General features: G+C 53.0%; 2 protein-coding genes across 30 annotated transcripts in view; one reads left to right on the top strand and one right to left on the bottom strand.

Moving 5' to 3' along the window:
* Nucleotides 1-7,280, bottom strand: part of IQCK (IQ motif containing K) — a 118,156-nt gene extending 110,876 nt beyond the window's left edge. For 20 of the 26 annotated variants that reach the window (XR_011424314.1, XR_002799296.2, XR_011424315.1 and 17 more), the window contains exon 1: nucleotides 7,007-7,184. Coding sequence is in view for 19 of the 26 variants with exons in the window: in XM_070230926.1 (XP_070087027.1) it covers nucleotides 7,007-7,184 (178 nt within the window). In the remaining 7 variants the exon portion in view is untranslated. Of the gene's footprint in view, nucleotides 1-157; nucleotides 816-7,006 lie in introns of those variants that run through there. The other 6 variants (XM_070230918.1, XM_070230917.1, XM_014730093.3 and 3 more) reach the window with 4 other exon arrangements.
* KNOP1 (lysine rich nucleolar protein 1) lies at nucleotides 7,183-19,032 on the top strand. Of its 4 annotated transcripts, none has more exons than XM_001487959.5 (5): nucleotides 7,183-7,333; nucleotides 9,727-10,649; nucleotides 13,533-13,601; nucleotides 17,370-17,447; nucleotides 18,287-19,032. In XM_001487959.5, the coding sequence occupies exons 1-5, from the start codon at nucleotides 7,183-7,185 to the stop codon at nucleotides 18,593-18,595; spliced, it is 1,530 nt and encodes a 509-aa protein (XP_001488009.4). In that variant the 3' UTR covers nucleotides 18,596-19,032. The 4 variants fall into 4 exon arrangements, with proteins under 4 accessions (XP_001488009.4, XP_023471995.2, XP_023471996.2 ...); XM_023616228.2 differs by having other exon boundaries at nucleotides 7,325-7,970; XM_023616227.2 differs by lacking the exon at nucleotides 13,533-13,601.

The raw sequence follows: 19,032 nt of genomic DNA on the forward strand, positions 1-19,032 counted from the left end.
TACATTCCTAAAGGAAAGACTGGTAAGAGTATTTCTGGAAAGGCCGACGTTTTAAAGGCAATTGCATAGTCACCCTGCAGCGATGAGGAAAATCAAAGATCCTGGGCCAGATGGTACTGATGGAACGGATTGTGTTGGACACAAGTTTTTCCATTACCTGGTTCCTTATCAGGTAGCAGAGCATTTCTTAACTTGTTTTCTAACTCCTAGGTATCAGGCCGAGGACGTCAGGCTGCAGGTAACAAGCAATTCTGATTCTCAACACAAACTATGTCAGGTTTCTACTGCTGTATAACATTACCACAAACGTAGGAACTTAAAGTACACGAATTTATCTCATAGTTTCCGTGCGGCAGGAGTCCGGGTATGGCTTAGGGTCTCATGGGGCTGAAATCAAGGTCTCGGCCATGGCTGGGATCTCATCTGAGGGCCAGGGTCCTCTTCCAAGCTTACTGGTTGTTGGTAAGGTTCAGTTTCTTGTGGTTGTGGGTCTGAAGTCTGCGTTTTCTTTTTGGTTGTTGGTGGGAACTGCTCTCGGTCCTACAGACAGCCCTCAGGTCCTTGTCACAGGCAGTTCACACATGGTTAATTTGCTGCTTCGAGGCCAGCAGGAGTCTCTTCTGCTTGAATCTCTCTGATGTCTTTTCTGGGCTCACCTGATTAGGTCAGGCCCACCCACAATAATTTCCCTCATTTAGTCAACTGATTACAAACTTTAATTACATCTAGAAAGATCCCTTGACAGTAACACCTAGATTAGTGTTTGAGTGAATAACTAGGAGCGGAGTGCACTAGGGGGTGGGAATCTTGGGGACATTCTAGAATTCTGTTCACCACAATAGCTCTAGCTCTACCACTTTATTTTTTCCTCTTAAGCAAGCATGTAAATTCACCCTTCTTCCTCCAACACTTTGCAAATTACCAATATAGTACAAAAACTGTTTATTTGGATTAAGGTATGTACATTTATAGCTTTGTCTGATTAGAAAAGCAATGCATGCCTATTGTGAGAAAATTTCAAATAATACAGAGATGTCTCATACAGAGAGTGTAAGCTACACCTCATCCCATTACTATCCATAACCTTGTTAGATCTGGCTTAGATCTCGCCAAACATCTTGCAATGCATTTACTAAACAGGTATCTAATACTCAAATGCGTTCATTTACTTTAGATGGCCCAGACAAACTAGGTCCAACTGTCCAAGTAGAAAACTCAGAACACTGTGCCCTTTTTCTTGGTAATTCACATCAGTTTTACCCTTATTTGAAATTTGTAAAAATTAATGGCTTTCTCTTCTAATAATCTGTCTATTTTGAGGGAACTACCTGGTCTGTTTGTGCTCATCATCATCATATTCCCAAAGAATAGCTGCTGAATGAATGAAGCAATGAATGTATGAGTGAAAAAAACAAGTTACTTTTGACCCTCTGTGTACTCATTCTTTCACATTTATTGCAAACCCACTATGTGCCAGGATCCCTTCTGGTGCAGAATCTCGGACGTCTTTCAATGCTGCTACACATGAGGCACCACATTTCTGTAACCAGTGTAGTCTTAGTGGGCATTTGGGTTGTTTTCAATTCTTCATTATTACAAACAAGGCTGCTATGAGCATCTTTATACACACATCATTGACAGGAAAGGAGGCATTTAGGAGGTATGTAGGACTAATTCTTGGATGTGGACCTGTTCTGTCAAAAAAAAAACAATTTAAAACTTGGGCCAAATTTCCCTCCCCAAAAATTTATAATTTATACTCCTAATAGCAAGCCTGCCTTTTTCTGTAGGGTATTATTAATCTTATATTTCAAATCATATTTTACTCTTATTTGCATTTCTTGAATTATTGTCATTTATACTTTTTCCAAGGAGCTCTCCTGAAAGTTCACTTAAATTTGATGGAAAAGATACAAATGTTTTCATCATACAACCACAGAAGATTTACGGTTGAAATGACTCTGCAGAAGTATGGGAAAATACATTAGCTTCAGGGCAATCTGATGTGTTTATTTCAAGCCTCTGTAATGTTGACGAGAATCTGGCATATTTGAGAATTTGTCAGTTTTGCCCTGTGATTTGTTTGAAATATGTAAGTGACCACAGATTGGTGCTTTCTACATTGAAAGTCATACGAGTTCGTATGAATTCAAGTTTGTAAAGACCATTGAATTCTTTAAAACAACTTGATTTGCCCTAGTTTGATCCATCGGATTTCTCAGAGTTGCTTTAGTGCTTAGAAAAATGTGCTTGCCTGCTCTGTTTAGCACTAGAAATGCCTAAGAAAATCAGGCATATTTAAATTTATAAATTTGAACAATCTTTTAGTTATCTAAGCTTGTAAACTGGATTGAGTAGGGGAATTCAATGTTATATGCTAATGTTAAGTGTTATGTTAAGTATATGTTAACGTTAAGTGAATATTAATCTAAGAACAAGTAAAAGTGGTTCTTCATTTTATACAACAAAGGCAACATTCTGCACGAAGCAGAGCAGAAAGAGCCTGACACGTTGCTGGCAGAGCAGAGCCCTCATGCGCAAACTGGAACCTGCCCCCGCCATACCCCTGATGTCAGAAAATGACATGTCTTTATCGCTCAGGCCACTGTTAGTCCAGCTTTCTGTGATTTGCAGCAGAATGTGTTCCTAACTGAAACAGCAATTAAAATGTAATGTTTACCAACAGTGGCTACTGGAAGGGATGGACCAGGAAGGTGAAGAGGCTGGAAGCAAATCTCACGAACATTTAGCCAGCATAACCAGGGTAAGGGGTTCCACAAGGTGCTCGAGGCACAGGAGAACAGAGCAGGGGAGCTTATGTTCTGGCGAGGGGATGAATTGTAAAGCGATGAGAGGTGAAAGTGCTGCTGTCAAGGGCTGCACCCAGAGCTCTAGGAGCAGCGAAGAGGCTTTGAAATCAGTGTGAGGACTTATGGAAGGCTTTCTAGAAGGTGGGCCCGTTTCACCTGAGTCTAGAAAGACAGAAACGAGAAGGCGGAGATGTTCCAGTAAGAGGCAGAGCTTGTGCAAAGTCACGGAGTGAAGAGGCATGGCGCTCTCTGGAGGAACAGATGCTTGTGGCTAGGACACGATACAGGACAGTGGCACTGCGCTTTGTGCCTTACCTGGAAACTTGCTTAAAATGCAGAGCTTCGGGACTCGCCACCAAGGAGCCTGACACTTCAGGCCCACGACAGAGCACAGGCACCTGCATTTTAACAGGCGTCCGAGAGACTGTCATGTAGGTGCTCCCAGACTACGTTTTGAAGCATGCTGGCAGGTTACTTAAGGACTCGGACTCGAGTGTCACACAGCTCTGAGTGAGTTTGAGCCCGGTTCTGCCACTTACTTTGGGGAAGTTTCCTAACCTCTCCAGCCTTCAAGTTCCTCATGTGTTCAACAAGCAAAACCCTTACCGAGTTACTGAGGTTAAATGAGAAGAACAGCACCTAGCACGGTGCCTGCCACATACAGAGCACTCAGTCAACATCTACCGTTAGCTGATTTGGGCAAACGGTACGTGATGCACCTAAGAAAACAGACAGGGATCAGATCATTAAAGGGCTTAAGTGCCAAACTAAAGAGTTTGTTTACCACGAAAGCTATAAAAATCATTGTAGGTCACGGCACGATGTGATCAGATTTAAATTTACGAGGTTCCTGTGGCAGATGGTCTGGAAGGAGGCCTTTCCCAATTAAAAAGTTACAGGAGCAACCCAAACAGGGAGTGTAAGGGCCCGATCTCAAGCAGTAACCAGGAGGACTAGGGGTGAAGAGTTGGGGGTTATAGACGTCAAGTAAGTACAATCTATAGGATTGCAGAATGAATGTGGGGATCACAGAAAGTGAAAGGGAAGTGGTTCCCAGACCAGGCAGCTGAGTGAATGATGGTGACGTTCACTGAGATGGAGAGCAAGCTGTTGGTGTCTAGAATGGTGCCTGGAGTCATGCCTGGCCTAGCACTGAAACAGTTCCCAGCATGGGTAGGTATGTTGATGGAACATAGGAGAATAATTCCACTGGAGCCATGAGGTAGGAGAAGCCTGCACTGTGGTGATAAGGGAGTGGGAATGACAGTGGTGTGAACAAGGGCACTGTGTTCTTTCCAGAAGCTTGGCTGAGATGGCAGGAGGGATAGACAAGATCTAGATGATATGGGGCCAAGGCAGAGGTTTTTCTCAAGATGACCAGAAAATGTGTGGAGGAAGAAGCCAGAAGAGAAGTTAAAGATGCAGGAGACGAGGTGAGTGATGGAGAAGGATCCTGGGATAGTGAGAGGATGGTACCAAAGCACAGACGCACGGCTGAGCTGCAACGGTGGGGCTTCTTCCACGTGTGCAGATGCAAATATGCTTCTTGGTACACGGCAGTTGGAGGATCCCTCCCCACTCCTGATGGCCTGACCGTTCTCAGCGACTGCCTCCCACATCTGCGAAGTGGTATCACACCACATTTGAGGAGGGGAGTAGAAAGGTGGGACTGGCAGAGGCACGCAATGGGAGAAGGCCTCGAGGGATGCTGACTGATAAGCACTGCTGAGAGCCACCTGGCGCCACTCTTCTCCAGCTGTGCTTGGGAAACAAGCATTGATTCAGAACTGGTCCATGCTGGTATCTGGCAGGGGGGCTGAAGGGACCTGTTTTTATAACAGCATTGAGGGCTGAGGCCAGACAGCAGCAATAATGGCAACAATGAGGATGCGGGTGAGAGTAAGACAGCAATATCAACGTAGAGACTGTAGGCTCCAAATACTTTGACTCAGTCTCGGTTAAAACCATAGTTAAAAACCAAAAGTCACAAGCGACTATAAGATTTAATTAGAAGCCTTGGCAGGAAAGAAGTTTATTGATACTAATACATGTACTTTCGAGCCCTGAGTTAGTGGTCACTGGAAAGGGGGGAAAACTGAAGAACATTACAAAGAAGTCATCACTGATGCACATACACACACAAAACAGCACCAGCCAGGAGGACAAAGGGCTTAAGTTGGATACTTACCTATTCTGCATCTCATCCTCCTGAGATTGCATTTCTAATAGGGCTGTTTGCCGTGATCATTTGCTTTTTAAGTGGAGATATCCTAACAGAATATAATACTCAACCTCAAAGATAGGATCACCACCAAGCCTGTTTTCCATGTTTGTTGTGAGAAACTGAATTTACTCACTATGTTTGTTATAGAAAATTGTATTTGTTAGAATGTTTGTTTTAAGGAATTGGGTTCATTCATCTAGGCCATAGGCATCATGACAGTGCCCGTGTGTATAATTCACCGTCTGTCACCTCGCTTTGTAACTCCATCACTTTGTAAGGGGCATCAGTGCCCCTGCTTTTCAGAGAGCACCAAACTCTTGGTCTTTGCTTTCTCCCTACAGGCCTGTCTGACCAAAACAAATTCCATGATTCCGCAACCTAACGTGAAGTGTGTTTCTTTATCAACAATAATGAACATTTATTGAGCACTTCCTACATGCTGGGTGCTGTGCCAAGTACCTTTGCAGACATTATCTTCTTCGGTCCTCACAACAGCCCTGTGAGGTAGGTACAAGGATTGTCCCCCTCTTACAGATGAGGGTGAGCAGCTTCCCAGACAAAGCACCCTAGGAAAGTGGCCTCTAAAGAGCTGTTGGATTGGAGAAGTGAAAGCTCTGGGGCAGAGACGGCCATGATGACCTTCAAATATTTGAGCGGATTCTTTATGTTGGCGTGATCAGCGACTTGGATCATGGCACCAGGGGGCAGAAGTCACAGGGAGAACATTCAAGATGCAACAGATTTTTCTGGACACAGTGCAATGTAATGCTGGAGAAGGAATTCAAGCCCTGGATGGGAGCTGGAACAGAAGGCCTATCAACTCTGAGTCCACATTCTCTTCCTCGTCTCCATCTTCCACTTCTCTCAACTCATCGCCCTCTCTCTTTCTACCTGGTCCCACATACTGGTGCATTCATTCTTTTGTCCAGTCTACAAACATTTACTGACCTGCACTGTTCCGTACAGTAGCCACTGGCCACATGGAGCTATCTAAATTTATTAAAATTGAGTAAAACCAAAAATTCAGTTCCAAAGCCGTACCAACCACATTTCAAGCGCTCAATAACCAGATGTGGCTAGTGGCTACCATATTTGAAAGCTCTATTGGTCAGCGCTGTTTCAGACAGCTCAGGTAGTCACGGTAGCCACAAGAATGAAAAATCTGAGTTCTTGACCTTGAAAAGCTTACAGCCTAAGGGAGGAAAAAACACCCAGCGTTATGTACTTATCAAGAGCGAACACACACTGAAGCTCTTGCTGTTAATCGGGAGATTTGCTAAACGCTTTCGGTGACTATTTCGCTGCATCCTCCTAATACCACGAAATAGGTGCCATTATTATGCTCACCTTACAGAGAGGGTAGCAAGTTAAACAACACGTCCAACGTATGTAGACGATTGTAGGGCCTCGTGACCAACGCGATGTATGTGTAGGGCCACAGAAAAAGCCGGGTTAAACTCCACTTAGGGATTTTTAAGGAAGAAATGGAGAGGGATTAAAATCTAAGTCTGCCTAGACCATGCTTGCTCAACGTGGGGGCCGCAGATGACCGACAGCCGATTTACCCGGGTGCTCATTAAAAGTGCAGAGTCCCCGCACCGGATTGGGCGCCCAGTGGGCGGGGCCTCGAGCCTACGTTTGAAGAAGCTCCCCGCCTCCGCCGCGGCCATTCTCTTCTGTTCACTACGGGAGGTTTGAGCATCACTGGTCCACACCACCGGGTCCCCTTAATCGCTTTCCCCTGCCTTTGACCTGACTACACATCAAGGCTGGAGGCCGCGCTGCGGACCCTCGGGCGAGCGTCCCGGAGCCCCAGCCTCCCGGCGCGTAAAATGGGGGGCCCGGCAGGCGTGAGGCGCGGCGGCCCGGAGCCCCGCACGTCAGCCGCCTGGCGCACAGTAGGCGCCCCGGGCCCGCGGCCCCCGCCCGGCCGCCCGAGTCCCGCCCCCCTCGGCTGGCCCGGGCTGCCTACCCTCGCAGATCTGCTCCCACAGGTTCTTGCCGGGCGGCTCCGCCACCGGCCCCGGCGAGACGGGCGGCTCGGGGGCCACGGGGGCCAAGGACGCGCTGCTGGTAAACCACGACTCGGCCGAGCCGGCCCGCTCCTCGCGCTGGGAGAGGCGGCTGCCCATCCGCCGGGGCGCCGCCATGGCCGCGGTTTCCACGGCAACCGCGCTCCCCGCACGGCTGCGACCCGGAAGGAGCCGGAACTCCCGGGGGCGGCACAGCGGCCCGAGAGTGACTTCCGGGTCACGGCGGAGCGCGCTCTCACGTGGAGGCGGGGAAGTTTGGCCGACGGGTGAGTGCGGAGGGCGCGACGCTGGCGGGCCCGCGTGGGTCTGGGGGTTGGGCCTGGGGACTTGCGTGGCGAATTGGGGGCGAGCGGGCGACTTGCACCCCGAATCCTCCCCGCAGTCCCCGGGGCGCGCTCGCCCCCGCTTGAGGCCGCCGCCTCCGGGAAGTTCTCCCGCCTTGGAGCCGCCGGCCCGGGCCCCCGCGTAACCTCTGCTTGTGTTTGCGTGAAATCTTGGGCGCGGAGGCGCCTTGGAGGGGCCCATGTCGCCTCCTGCCTCCCTTGCTTCTTGCTAGGGATCCTGCGGTGGGCGTGGGGGGGGTGGTGCCATTGTGCACAGCACGGGCTCCGAAGTCCCGCGCGCTGGGTTCGGATCCCTGTTTTACCGCTCCCTGGCATGGGTCCCCGTGGCCAGTGAGTGAAAGTCCCCAAGCCTCAGTCTGCAAGGCTCTGGGATGGGGTGTTCACACCGATCCTCACGAGGCTACCGCGGAAACTTAGAAAAGCTGTTGGCGAAGGCGTTCGCGCTTGCAGGAGACACGCTGTAATGGCCGGCTCCTCTCCCCTCCTCCGTGAAGGAGTGAACACCTTTGGGGCGCGGAGGAGGGGTCGAGGAGGAAGAGCAGATGCGGAGAGAAGGGGAGTAAGTTGACCACAGCCTCCCCTGGCTGCTTTGTTCTTATCGGGTCTCTTGGCCGCCCCTCCGTTCTGGGGCACTTGGCTCCACCCCCTCCAGGTCTGCAGCTTCTCCTTCTCTGGTCACACCCCTCTTTCTCTGCCACCCCTTTCCCTAAGGCCGTGTCTCAGGCTCCTTCTCTGCAAGGCTTAATTACCACCCACATATGCTTAAGTTTCTGTCAGCCCAGTCACCCCTGAGCCTCAGACCCATATATATCCGCCTGTCCACGAATGTCTCCACTTGGCCATCTCGAGGCATCTTCAAAGGAGCCGTCTACTCCAGCCCCCAACCTCCCGCCTTCAGTTCCTTTGTCTCAGGGATCAGCAACTCTGTTCTTGAGAAGCTCTCCTGACGCCTCTTTCCCTCCCACACCTACCTGCTGCTTCTTGATGGCAGGCGTTTTGTCTTGTTCATCTCTGGATCCCTAGCATTCCTGCCTTCATCCAGTGAGTTTTCATTGAGCACCTGCTATGTGCCAGGCACAGAACTAGGCTCTGGGAGTAGAGCAGAAAACGAGGCAGGAGTGAATGAATGAGTGTTCCCTTGACTGTCCTGCTCCTGGAGCGAGTTGTGAATGAACTGAGCCAGGCCCAGTGTGACCTGGGCTCCAAGGCTGAGGAAAGCACAGGATGGAGAAGCTGCTGGCCTTTCCCTCCCACTGTCCAGACCTTCTGTGTTTGTCTGTGGCTTCTTGGAGTGTCTCCATGTCATTTCCTCCAGGGAGCATTGGCACCTGGGCTGGTGACTGGAGAGAAGGAAGTAGCTGGAAGCTGAAATGTACTTGAGGGCCCCAGCCCCTTCTCACAGGTGCCTCCCTGACATTTTCCAAAGGAAAAAACACAAGCCAGGTATTGTCGCTCCAATCATTAAATGTTGGCAATTTATTTGAAAGTTTAAAGACGGTGAAACAGGCTTGCAGGCTGGATGTGGCCCTCAGCACCCACCCCGGGCAGCCTCTGAGCTGGTTCAGTGTCTTTCCTATGGATGGGGAAACTGAGGCCCAGAGAAGCCAGTGTTAGTGGCAGGAGTGTCAGAGACACCATTTGCACCCAGGTGTTTTCAGTCCTAGTTGCTGTTCTCTGGCCACCTGGGAAGGTCGTCGGGAGAGTATGTCACCTGGGTGCAGGTGGAGGGCATTAATTTCCAGACACAAAGCAGAAGAGCTATTTAAATGAGCCAGGGTCACGGGCTGAGTGTGCCACAGTTATTGCCTCTGGTGGGAATGGGTGGGAAGGGCTGACCTCAGGACCTGTGTCCCCTTCGTCCAGTAAAAGATGAGCCCCCAAGGGCAGCACCTGGTGTGTTTGGTGTGACAGCAGTTGTACCCTTGGTGGGTGGCCCAGGGTAGGCCTTCGGTCAATGTCTGTTGAAGGAGTGATGAGGCTTGGTGATTTGAGGAAGAGGACATAGCAAGCACTTTCCATGGATTATCCAAGTGTTATTTCCCCCCATTTTCAGATGGGGAAGTTAAGGCACAGGCGGAATAGGTTGGCTTCAGGTGAGGGAGCAGTTTGGCTCTGAACCTGGGGCTGTCTGACTGTAAACTCCATTCTACCTCTTCCATCCTATTTCCCTTTGCTCCAAGGGAATCATGCCCACTTTCCCACCCCCTAACATTTCAGACCGTCTGTTCAAAGAAACCTGGCTTTTGGCAATACCTAGTTGAATTGTACCCGCGGCGGCTTGGTGTGGGGATGACTTGTACCATTTCCTCTTTCAGGAATGATCACCAAGACCCACAAAGGAGACCTGGGCCTTGGGCTCCCAGAGAAAAAGAAGAAGAAGAAGGTAATCAAAGAACCAGAGACTCAATACTCAGTTTTAAACAGTGACTCTTGTTTCACTGAAGGTTGTCCCACGAGAGCCACATTCCCTTCAAAGAATGTGGTCCAAGGGCAGGCACCCGAGATGCCTCTAGTGAAGAAAAAGAAGAAGAAGAAGGGCGCTGGCACCCCCTGTGAGGAGCACCCGGAACCTGAGACCAGGCCGCGTGCCAGACGCGCAGAAATGTCGCCCAGCCCCCGCAAGCAGGCTCTGGCTCTGTCCGAGTTCGTCAATGGGGAGAAGAAGAAGAAGAGGAAGAAGTCCTCGTGGCCTCTGGCCATGTCCCCTAGCTCGAGGGTGAGGACCTCCTCAGACCCCACACAGGGCGAAGAGGTAGCCAGAGTTGGCAAGAAGCTCAAAAAGCACAAGAAGGACAAAAAGGCCCCAGAGGCCACAGCCGTCTCAGCTCAGGACCATTGGTTCTCTGGGGCTGGGGACACCCCGTACGCCTGCTCAGTGGGGAAGGATGGTGAGGAGCGGCCAGCCTCGGGGCAGAAACAGAAGCAGGGGAGCCCCACGGAACACACCGTGAAGATGAAGAAGAAAAAGAAAATCCACCACGAGGAAGACACCCGTCTAGGGCACCCCAAGCTCTCCAGGGCCATAAAGAGCAGCCCTAGGAAAGGAAGGAAAAAGAAACCAGTCAAAACTGAGGCTCCAGAATACATCCCAATAGGAGATGACTCCAAGGCCCCTGCGAAGAAGAAAATAAAGTCCAAGAAAAAGGCAGAGCCGACAGCCATTGAAGAGCCAGCTCTGAAGAGGAAGAAAACGAAAAAGAGGAAAGAGAGCAGAGTAGCAGGAGAATCTTGGGAGGAGGTAGGCTTTCCTTCATAAGTAGACTCTGCTTTGGGAGAATAAGGGTGGAAGTTGGGAGAGTGTGTCTGTGTGTACATGTGCACACACACAGGCACTCAACTTTTTAGCTGCCAGAACCCTCATTAAACTGACTTCAGCCAGAAAAGGGGATTTATTGACACATGTAACTGGAAAGGTTAAGAGCTGTCCAGCTTCAGTTATGGCTGGATCCAGGTGCTCATGCAGTGTCTTCAATAATGTAGGTATCCTTTGCTATCAAAACTCTACCCAAGTTCTCACTACCTGCACTCAGGATCTGAGTAAATTGGGATGAGTTTTTCAGATGAATCTCTCCCTTTCTGATTTCTTGCCATTTGCCATCGAAAACTCAGGAACCAAATAGTTTGAGATGGCATGGTGTCCGTAGCTATCTGGGCTTAATTTTTGAGCTCAGTATAAACGATTCAGGGATCGAAGAGATTTGGATCACAGAAGGTGCCTGTGCAGCTTTCCTCCGGCTCTGGGCTTTGTATTTTTTATCTTGGTTGTAGTCCTAGACAGGCCCTCCCCTCGCCCCCCAATGGCAGGATGGTCCCCGCAACTTTACTTTCATGCTCGTAGCTCAGCCACCTGCAAAGGGGACACAGTGGCCCCTCCAAAACGAGTATAGGACGAGTCCCAGGGCTGCTGTCTTGGGCCTCGATTGGGTCACACAAGCCAGAAGCCCTGATCGGAAGCCAGGAGGGAGGGGCTGAGGGTGTCGGTCCCACCTGAGCCCCCTCCGTCTGAGATTGGGGGAGGGCAGCTTCTGAGAGGACACCGGGGTCCTGTTAGGAGGAGCAAGGGACTGGACGCTGGCCTGGTGAGACGGCAGATCCGCTGTCTCCCTCCTGGGCTCCCTCGATGGGCACAGGAAGGGAGAAGAGGAGCTGGAGCACTGTGTCTTGCAGGCCCCCGGCCTTCCCACCCAGGTTGCGGTCCCTGTCCTTGGTGTGCGCGTGGACGTGCGGGTGGGAGCGAGGTGGTGTGAGCCTGCTCCGAGCAGATGTCCAGCACATCTGGGCAGCTGGTGCTTGGTGTTTCTTGAAGGCTTACTGTGTGCCTGGCGCTGGGGTGACGCTCCCCACGTATCAACCGCTGAGTCCTCCCCGCAGCTGGCAGGGACAGCTGCTGTGCTGCTCCCCGTTTAGCAGACAGGAAGACCGAGGCTCAGGGGAGTTCGATACATTGTGTGAGGTCGCCCATCTGGTAAGAGGTGGAGCTGGGCTTCACATCCGGTCTGGCTTCTGAACTGGAGGTTATCCCTTCTCGGGAGCCGCCTGTGTAACCTCACCTAGATGCCAGTAGTCATCCGAGCCCAGAGGTGACTGTCTTATGTCAGAGCAAGCCCCGCTTCTCTTCCTGACTCTGCGCCCACGGCTGGGTGACCTGTGGTCCCCTGGGAGGAGTGATGGCTAGTGTGCACTGAGCGCTTACTGAGGGCTGGGCCTGGCACAGAGGAGGGGCCCAGTTAACCTCGACTGAAGGGTGAGCCCCCTGGAGCTAGGTCACCAGGAAGGCATCTGGTCTGTGCTCAGCTCAGGCCAGACTGGGTCAGGGAGGCATAGTTGGCCTCCATGTCAGGGCCTACAAAAAGTAGTGCTGGTTCCCGGGTTTGTCCCAGCTTCGCCCTAGTCCGTCAGACTTGGCTTCACCAGTCTCCTCCTCTATGCAGAGCCCTGGGGCCTTGGAGCCCAGCCCCCATCAGAATCTGGAATCCCTTCTCCCAGAGCCCCGTGGACGGCGGTCAGTCCCCTCCGCCTGACGTCTCCCGTGATGGGGTCTCTGCCTCCCAGAGCAGCGCACTGAGTTGGGAAACGCACGCATCTGCAGGGTCTGGAGCGGGGTGTGAGAGCCATCTAGGGATTGTCACAGGTGACCCAGGGAGCCAGACGGGGCACACCTAACGTAGAGATGCGGGAAACGTGGCCGTTAGCAAAGGACCCGGGGAGAGTGGCTGGCCAGAGGGCTCACCATCCCAGACAAGGTCCCACACGGGCTGCAGCCAGGGAGAGAGTGGCCCGTGTAGGTGCGGCCAGGCGGGGCCAGCGAGGGTGCCACGTGAGAGCTGAGCCCTGTGTAGGGCCTTGGCCATCGTGCAGACGGAACGGCAGGTGCGGAGGCCCCGGGAGGAGCACTGAGTCCCTCGTGTGAGCAGGGGCCAAGTGACAGAACCATCAGGGCATGGGAGTCTGGATTTTCATGTAAACAAGACAGGAGCCCCTGGAGGGTTTGAGGGGTTCAGTTGAGCTTTTGAAGCCCAGAGCTGCTGTGTGGCATGGACCAGGGCTGGGGAGATGGGGAAGCAGGAGTTAGAGACCGTCATGGTTGTCCAGGCAGGAGAGAGACCACATCCAGGACGGGGGTGGGTGTGGGGGTGGTGATGTGGAGGAGAGAATTAAGTGGTTTCGGGGGCTCGGTTCACTGGCAGGACCCCCCTGACCAGGGCCCTGAACCCCACTCTGCGTTTCCTGTCTGCCAGCCCTGCCTCCCCCAATGTCAGAGGGGCCCTTGACCTCTCTGCTACTGGTTTATTGTCACCCTCAGAGGTCAGGCGATATGTGTGGCAGGAAGGGTGCACTAGCCTGAGTCAGGAGACCTGTTAGTGTCCCTGAGCCATGGGGGTGACTTCATGATCGTCACGTCACCTCTCTGAGCCTTAGTTTTTTCATCTGTCAAATAAATCAGTGCCACAGTGTGGTGGGAGACTCGTGGAAGGGAAAGGATGTCAGCGGTTATGTAGGTGGCCGGGTTGGGGTGGTGCTGCCATCTTGGGTCTTTCTGGACTGTCATGCTCTCCCCCGACGGGGCTGCGGGGGCAGAGGCCATTGTGTGCTGGACTTACTCCTTTGCCCTCTCGTGCAGGAGCCCGACACAGACTTAGAGGTGGTGTTAGAGAAGAAAGGCAACATGGATGAGGCACACATAGACCAGGTACGGCCCAGCTCCTCCTCACCCACCCTCATGCGTCTTGCCACCCGAGACACACTCACCTTCTACCAGGCCACAAGACCCTGGTTCCAGAGGCGTCAGGGACTGCACAGGCCACCAGGCCAGCCTCTGGCGCACCTCCAGTGGAGGGAACTCCTGGCCGCCCCATTCATGCCGGGAGACCCCTTTACTGCCATGGTTTTGGCCGAGGGGCCGTCTGGACGCTCAGAATCCCAGGCTGAGGCTCTCCTCCTTGTAACCGCTACGTGGGGAGAAGGCAGCACCTCCAGGGACCCACAACCAGGGCAGGGAACACATGCTCAGCCAGGCCCACGTGTTCCCACCTCCCGGCCTCGATTCAGGAGCATTTAGAGAATTTCTGGACCAGCTTCTGCTTCTGTCATGCCCAGATCGCCTGGCAAATGTGTCCTGTGTGGGAGCTGGCCTTTGTAGAATTGGGGTATTTTTATGATCCTGGACCCCAGGACCTGATAGTAAGTGCACAGGCTTGGCCTTGGACCATTCCTGACAAGGGGACCTCGGGCAGTCACTAACCTCACTGACCCTCACATCGGTGGCTGTGAAGACCGGACGAGGCCGTGTGTTTGAGGCAGTGAGCAGGCGCCTGCCTCACACCTGTGCCTGCCAAGTGGCAGCCGTTCCCCTGCCTGCGTCCTCAGGCTTTGTCAGCAAGGGATTCCTGGAGAGAAGCCACGGGGTGTCCCATGGCCCTTCTACTCCAGGAGGGAAGGGGAACTCGAGTGAGGACTAGAAGGGAGCTGAGTATGAGGAGAGAGGCCTGCAAGATTCCGGGGAAGTTCAAACCTAACGCCTTTGGGGCACTGGGGGCCTCTCCCTGGACGAGGGGCATCGTAGTGGGGCCGAGAGGGTCGATAGGATGACGCTGACAGAGCCCAGTCCAGCGCCTGGTGCAAAGCACAGGCCCCCAGAAACAGGAGCTCCCCAGCCTTCCGAGGTTTGAAGTCGTGCGGCTCGTCCAGGCCAGCGCTGCAGTCACGGCCCGGTGGCCGCGCAGAAAGGACGGGTGGGGCCCTGACTTGTCCAGGCCCAGGCCCCTCCCCTCACTCCTCCCCCGGGGATCCTCAGCCACTCAGGACACAGCGACGCCGGCCCCCTGAGAGCCGGCAGGCCCGTGCAGTCGCTGTGGGCAGGGCCCACCAGCAGTTCTTGCTGCGTACCTGTTGTGCCCTTTGAATACTTTGCAGTTTTTAAGAAGTCTAACCTTTCTGGGTGACAGGTTACCTCGGTGTAAGTGAGGCTTTCTGTCCCCTCTCTCCCTTTATTTTTCCCATAAGAACTAAACGTTCATTATGTTAAAAAATTGGGGGGAAAATGTCAAGCAACCTGAAAGCCTCTGACCTGATGACAGTCACTGTTAACCCTTTGTTCCAGATTATTCCTTTGTAACTGTGCGTACATGGGATTCGGAAGCAGTGTGCTGTCACGCTGCGGACACTGCTCTTCTGACTTGTCCCTTTAACTGCTGATCTGCCTCCCAGCTCGGTAAACGCGCGTCTGGAGCATGAGGCCGCTGGAAGATGCCCCCGTTTTCTCCCATCCCTGTAACGTTGTCGCTTTGATGTGTTCCATGTAGTTCTGAACTATGTAAGAGGTTGCCTTGTTTCGCAACCTGTGGCACATTGGAAGGGGGGAGGAAGGGCCACAAATGGAAGCAGCCAAGGTTACACCTGAACCCTGAGGAGGGAGGGTAAGGCCCTGGAAGCCTTTCTATCAGACAGCAGGGTCATTGGTGGGCTGTTGGTGGCCTTGAGCCATCCCAGCAGCAGTGTATCACATGTGCCTCCTGTGTGCCATCGTTAGGTTCTTTTTTTTTCCCCCCCTAAGATTTTATTTTTCCTTTTTCTCCCCAAAGTCCCCTGGTACATAGTTGTGTATATTTTTAAGCGGTGGGTCCTTCCAGTTGTGGCATGTGGGATGCCGCCTCAACATGGCCTGATGAGCAGTGCCATGTCGGCACCCAGGTCTCGAACCAGCAAAACCCTGGGCCGCTGAAGCAGAGCGCGAGAACCCAACCACTTGGCCACGGGGCCAGCCCCCATTGTTAGGTTCTCACATTCTGCCCCCAACGATTTAATGTGGGGCAGGGCGTTCCCACACCACGAGTTCTCCAGCACCACCTGGGTGTCCTACAGTTCAACCCGATTCCGACACTCTGCCTGGAGATGGCCTCAGATCCCACAGGTTCAGGGCTCGAGTCCCACCAGACTGTCCCCCTGTCTTGCCCCTCACTTCGGATGCCAGCCGCAGCCAGGCCGTCACCTGTGCTTCTGACCGACCGGCTGTGGATGGGAGCTTCCAAGACCCCTCCTTGGGTTCGATGAATTTGCTAGAGCGGTTCATAGAACTCAGAGAAACATTTTACTTACTAGATTACTGGCTTTTTATGAAAAGATACAATTCCGGAACAGCCAGATGCATAGGGCAAGGTATGGGGAACGGGTGTGGAGCTTCCATGCCCTCCCCCGGCACCTCCCCGTGGTCACCAGCCCTTTCAGGTGTTTACAGAGGCTTCATTACACAGGCATGATTGGTTCACTCATCGGCCACTGGCGATTGAATTCACTTTCCAGCCCTCTAATCACATGGTTGGTTCTCCTGGCAACCAGGCCCCGTCCTTAGGTGCCGTCCCAAAGGCACCTCATAACAGAAGAGGCCATTACCGCTCTACCAAGGGTTTTAGGAGCCCTGCCAGGAACAGGGACGACGATCAAATGTTTCTTTCTCATCAGGACTCACAGTATCACATCTCTGTCTCCCATTTATCCTCAAGGTAGCTGGCATTTCTGTCTGTCTGCACATAAGTAAACCAAGGTACAGAAAGGTTAGGTGACTTACCTAAGGCCACACAACTAGTTACCAGCAGTGCTAGGAGTCAGTCCAGCCTGTGCCGGACTCCGCCACCTGTGTCCTTTCTAGAAAACGGTGCCGTCGTTGCTAAAGTTAACTGCCATGCTCTGTGCAGGAAGGCAGGGCTCAAGTAGGGGGTTTGGAGAAAGTTTCTACCCCAAATGGCTGTTAAAAACAAAAGAGGTTCTAATGCTGAAGGTGGATAAGCTTCAGTTTGCAACAGGAAAGATGACATGAGTGGAGCCATATTAAAATAGAGCGGAGCAGCCGCTTCAGAGGAATTGCCTTGCGTGTCTTGTTTTCTCTATCTTCCAAACTGGACCAAACCGCCCACGTGCCAGTCAGTGAGTGAGGACCAGAGTATGCTGTCTGTAAGGACTGATGGAGCTGGCCTTTGCTGGTGACCGAATCGCTAACTCGTCAGTGAAGTCAAACCCAGCCTGCCTCATCCAGTACCAGTGCACTTCTCCTTGATACAGCTCAGCTCAGCCTCCCCTTTCCCCATGAAAAGCCGGGCTGCCCTCCTGGAATCGGGACACTGTTTGGGTTTCTGCCTGGCTCTCTGCTCCCCGAATTGCAGTTCTTTGATCCCAGAGAAGCTTTGTCTCTTAAACTGGTTCCTGTTTCTGTAGGTTGGCCCTGGGAAAGTTCGTTCTTAAGGAACAGCTCAGCGGGGGTAAAGGAGGCCGGCCCGTTTTAGGTCAAGGGGTTGCAGCCCTCGGGATGCTGAGATGATGCTTTTGACAAATGCCTCCCCCCGTTTGCAGCAGAGTGAAGCTGCTCTCCTGTCACTCCAGGCCTCCCGCCCCATCGCCGTCCTTGGGTTTTAAGCTCAAAGGAAAACTTCGGTGTCTCATTTCCCTCTTTCCTCTCCTTGCTCAGGTGAGGCGAAAGGCCTTGCAAGAAGAGATCGATCGTGAGTCGGGCAAAACGGAAGCTTCTGAAACTGGGAAGTGGACGGTAAGTTAGACGCGAGGGCTCTGCGAGGTGGCGCGCTCGGCATCCTGACCCCTCCCCCAGCCTCGCAGGGTGGCAGACCAAGTTAGTCCAGGCTCTGGAGCCCGCTGCAGAGCTTGTCCTCAGCTAATTTCCTCCCTCCTGGCGGAGGGCTGGCCGGGGGGATCAGCAGGCTGAACCTTTGTCTCCGGCTCTGGACAGCTGGGGTGTCCTGCACGTTAGTGGCCAAGGGCATGTGACGGCCACAAGCTCTTTGCAGCGGTGGGTGGCACCCTCAGAAGGCTGCTGTGCCCAGGAAGGGTAGGAGGCAGAGGTGAGGGGGTGGGCCTCTCTCAGGACTGGCTTCAAGGTCCAGTTGGAATGGGGAGTTTCCGAACCAGGCCGGACGAGGTGGACAGGCGAGGGTGCAGCACGAGGCCCATGACGTCGGGCTGAGAGAGGGCCGTGCCGGGCCAGCCGCAGTGCCACGGTGGGGAGCCTGCCCTGGGCTCTCCATGCAGTGGGAGCTGCCGGAGGGCACTGATACAGGGGAAGGGGGAGCCAGGTGGAAGGCTCTGTTCTTAGGCCAGCGGCCTGGGCTGGTGGCAGAGGAGAGAGAAGGGAAGGGCTTCACGATCCACTCGGCACAGCCAGCAGCACTTGGTAATGGATCGGGTTTGGGAGAGAAGCATCCAGATGACAGGAGGGCTGCCTTCCTGCTGTGTCTTAGCCTTCGCAGTGGAACACAGAAGAGGACAGTTGGTTCGGATCGGAAGACCCGACATCAGTTCTGGCTCTGCCACTTTCTAGTGTGAGACTGTGGGCAAGTAACTGAGCTAAGCATCTTCTTTCTCTTCACACAGGGGACTCAGTTTGGCCAGTGGGATACTGCTGGTTTTGAAAACGAGGAACAGAAAGTGAAATTCCTCAAGCTTATGGGTGGCTTTAAAAATCTGTCGCCTTCGTTGAGCCGCCCCTCTAACCTGACGGGGAGGCCCAGCATGGCCCTCAGCAAGAAGGCGGCCGACGCCCTGCAGCGGGGCCTGCAGCGGGACTACGAGCGGGCCCTGAGCTGGAAGCACAGCCGGGGGGCCGGCCTCGGCTTCGCTGCCCCGCACAAAGCCTTCTACATCGACAGGAACGCTTCCAAGTCCGTCAAGTTTGAAGATTAAACTCTCCTGTCTTGTCCCCCGAAACAGCCAGAGTTGCTTTTATTACTCAGTTTATGCAGCTGCAAGCCATCTGGTGGTTGTCTGGAACCGAACTCCTGCACAGACTGAGGACACGTCTGTGACGGGTGTGGACGGACCGGGGCGGGCAGCTGAGGTTGCAGGAGCCGGGAGAACGTGGGAGTGGCTTCACCCTGCTGTTCTCTGGGTGAGCCTCCCGTCCTGGCTGGGAAACGTCGGCGTGTATAAATAATGATAGCTAACACCTGTGAAGGACCCCGTGTGTGCCAGGCACATACTCAAGTGTGTCCCTTGCATTAATGTATTTAATCCTCACGATTATGAAATAGGTGCTATTATTCTCCCCATCTTATAGATGAGGAAACTGAGGTTCAGGGATAAAGTAATAAAATTGTCTGGGGGCACCCAGCCAGTGCGCA

Source organism: Equus caballus, chromosome 13 (assembly GCF_041296265.1).
Source record: "Equus caballus isolate H_3958 breed thoroughbred chromosome 13, TB-T2T, whole genome shotgun sequence".
In the NCBI taxonomy this organism is placed as follows: domain Eukaryota; kingdom Metazoa; phylum Chordata; class Mammalia; order Perissodactyla; family Equidae; genus Equus; species Equus caballus.

Excerpts from the sequence above, each read along its gene's own strand:
- KNOP1 (XM_001487959.5), top strand. The coding sequence starts at position 7,183 with ATGGCCGCGGTTTCCACGGCAACCGCGCTCCCCGCACGGCTGCGACCC. Across the intron at positions 13,602-17,369 it reads ATGAGGCACACATAGACCAG|GTGAGGCGAAAGGCCTTGCA; the intron begins GTACGGCCCAGC and ends CTCCTTGCTCAG. Across the intron at positions 17,448-18,286 it reads CTGAAACTGGGAAGTGGACG|GGGACTCAGTTTGGCCAGTG; the intron begins GTAAGTTAGACG and ends CTCTTCACACAG.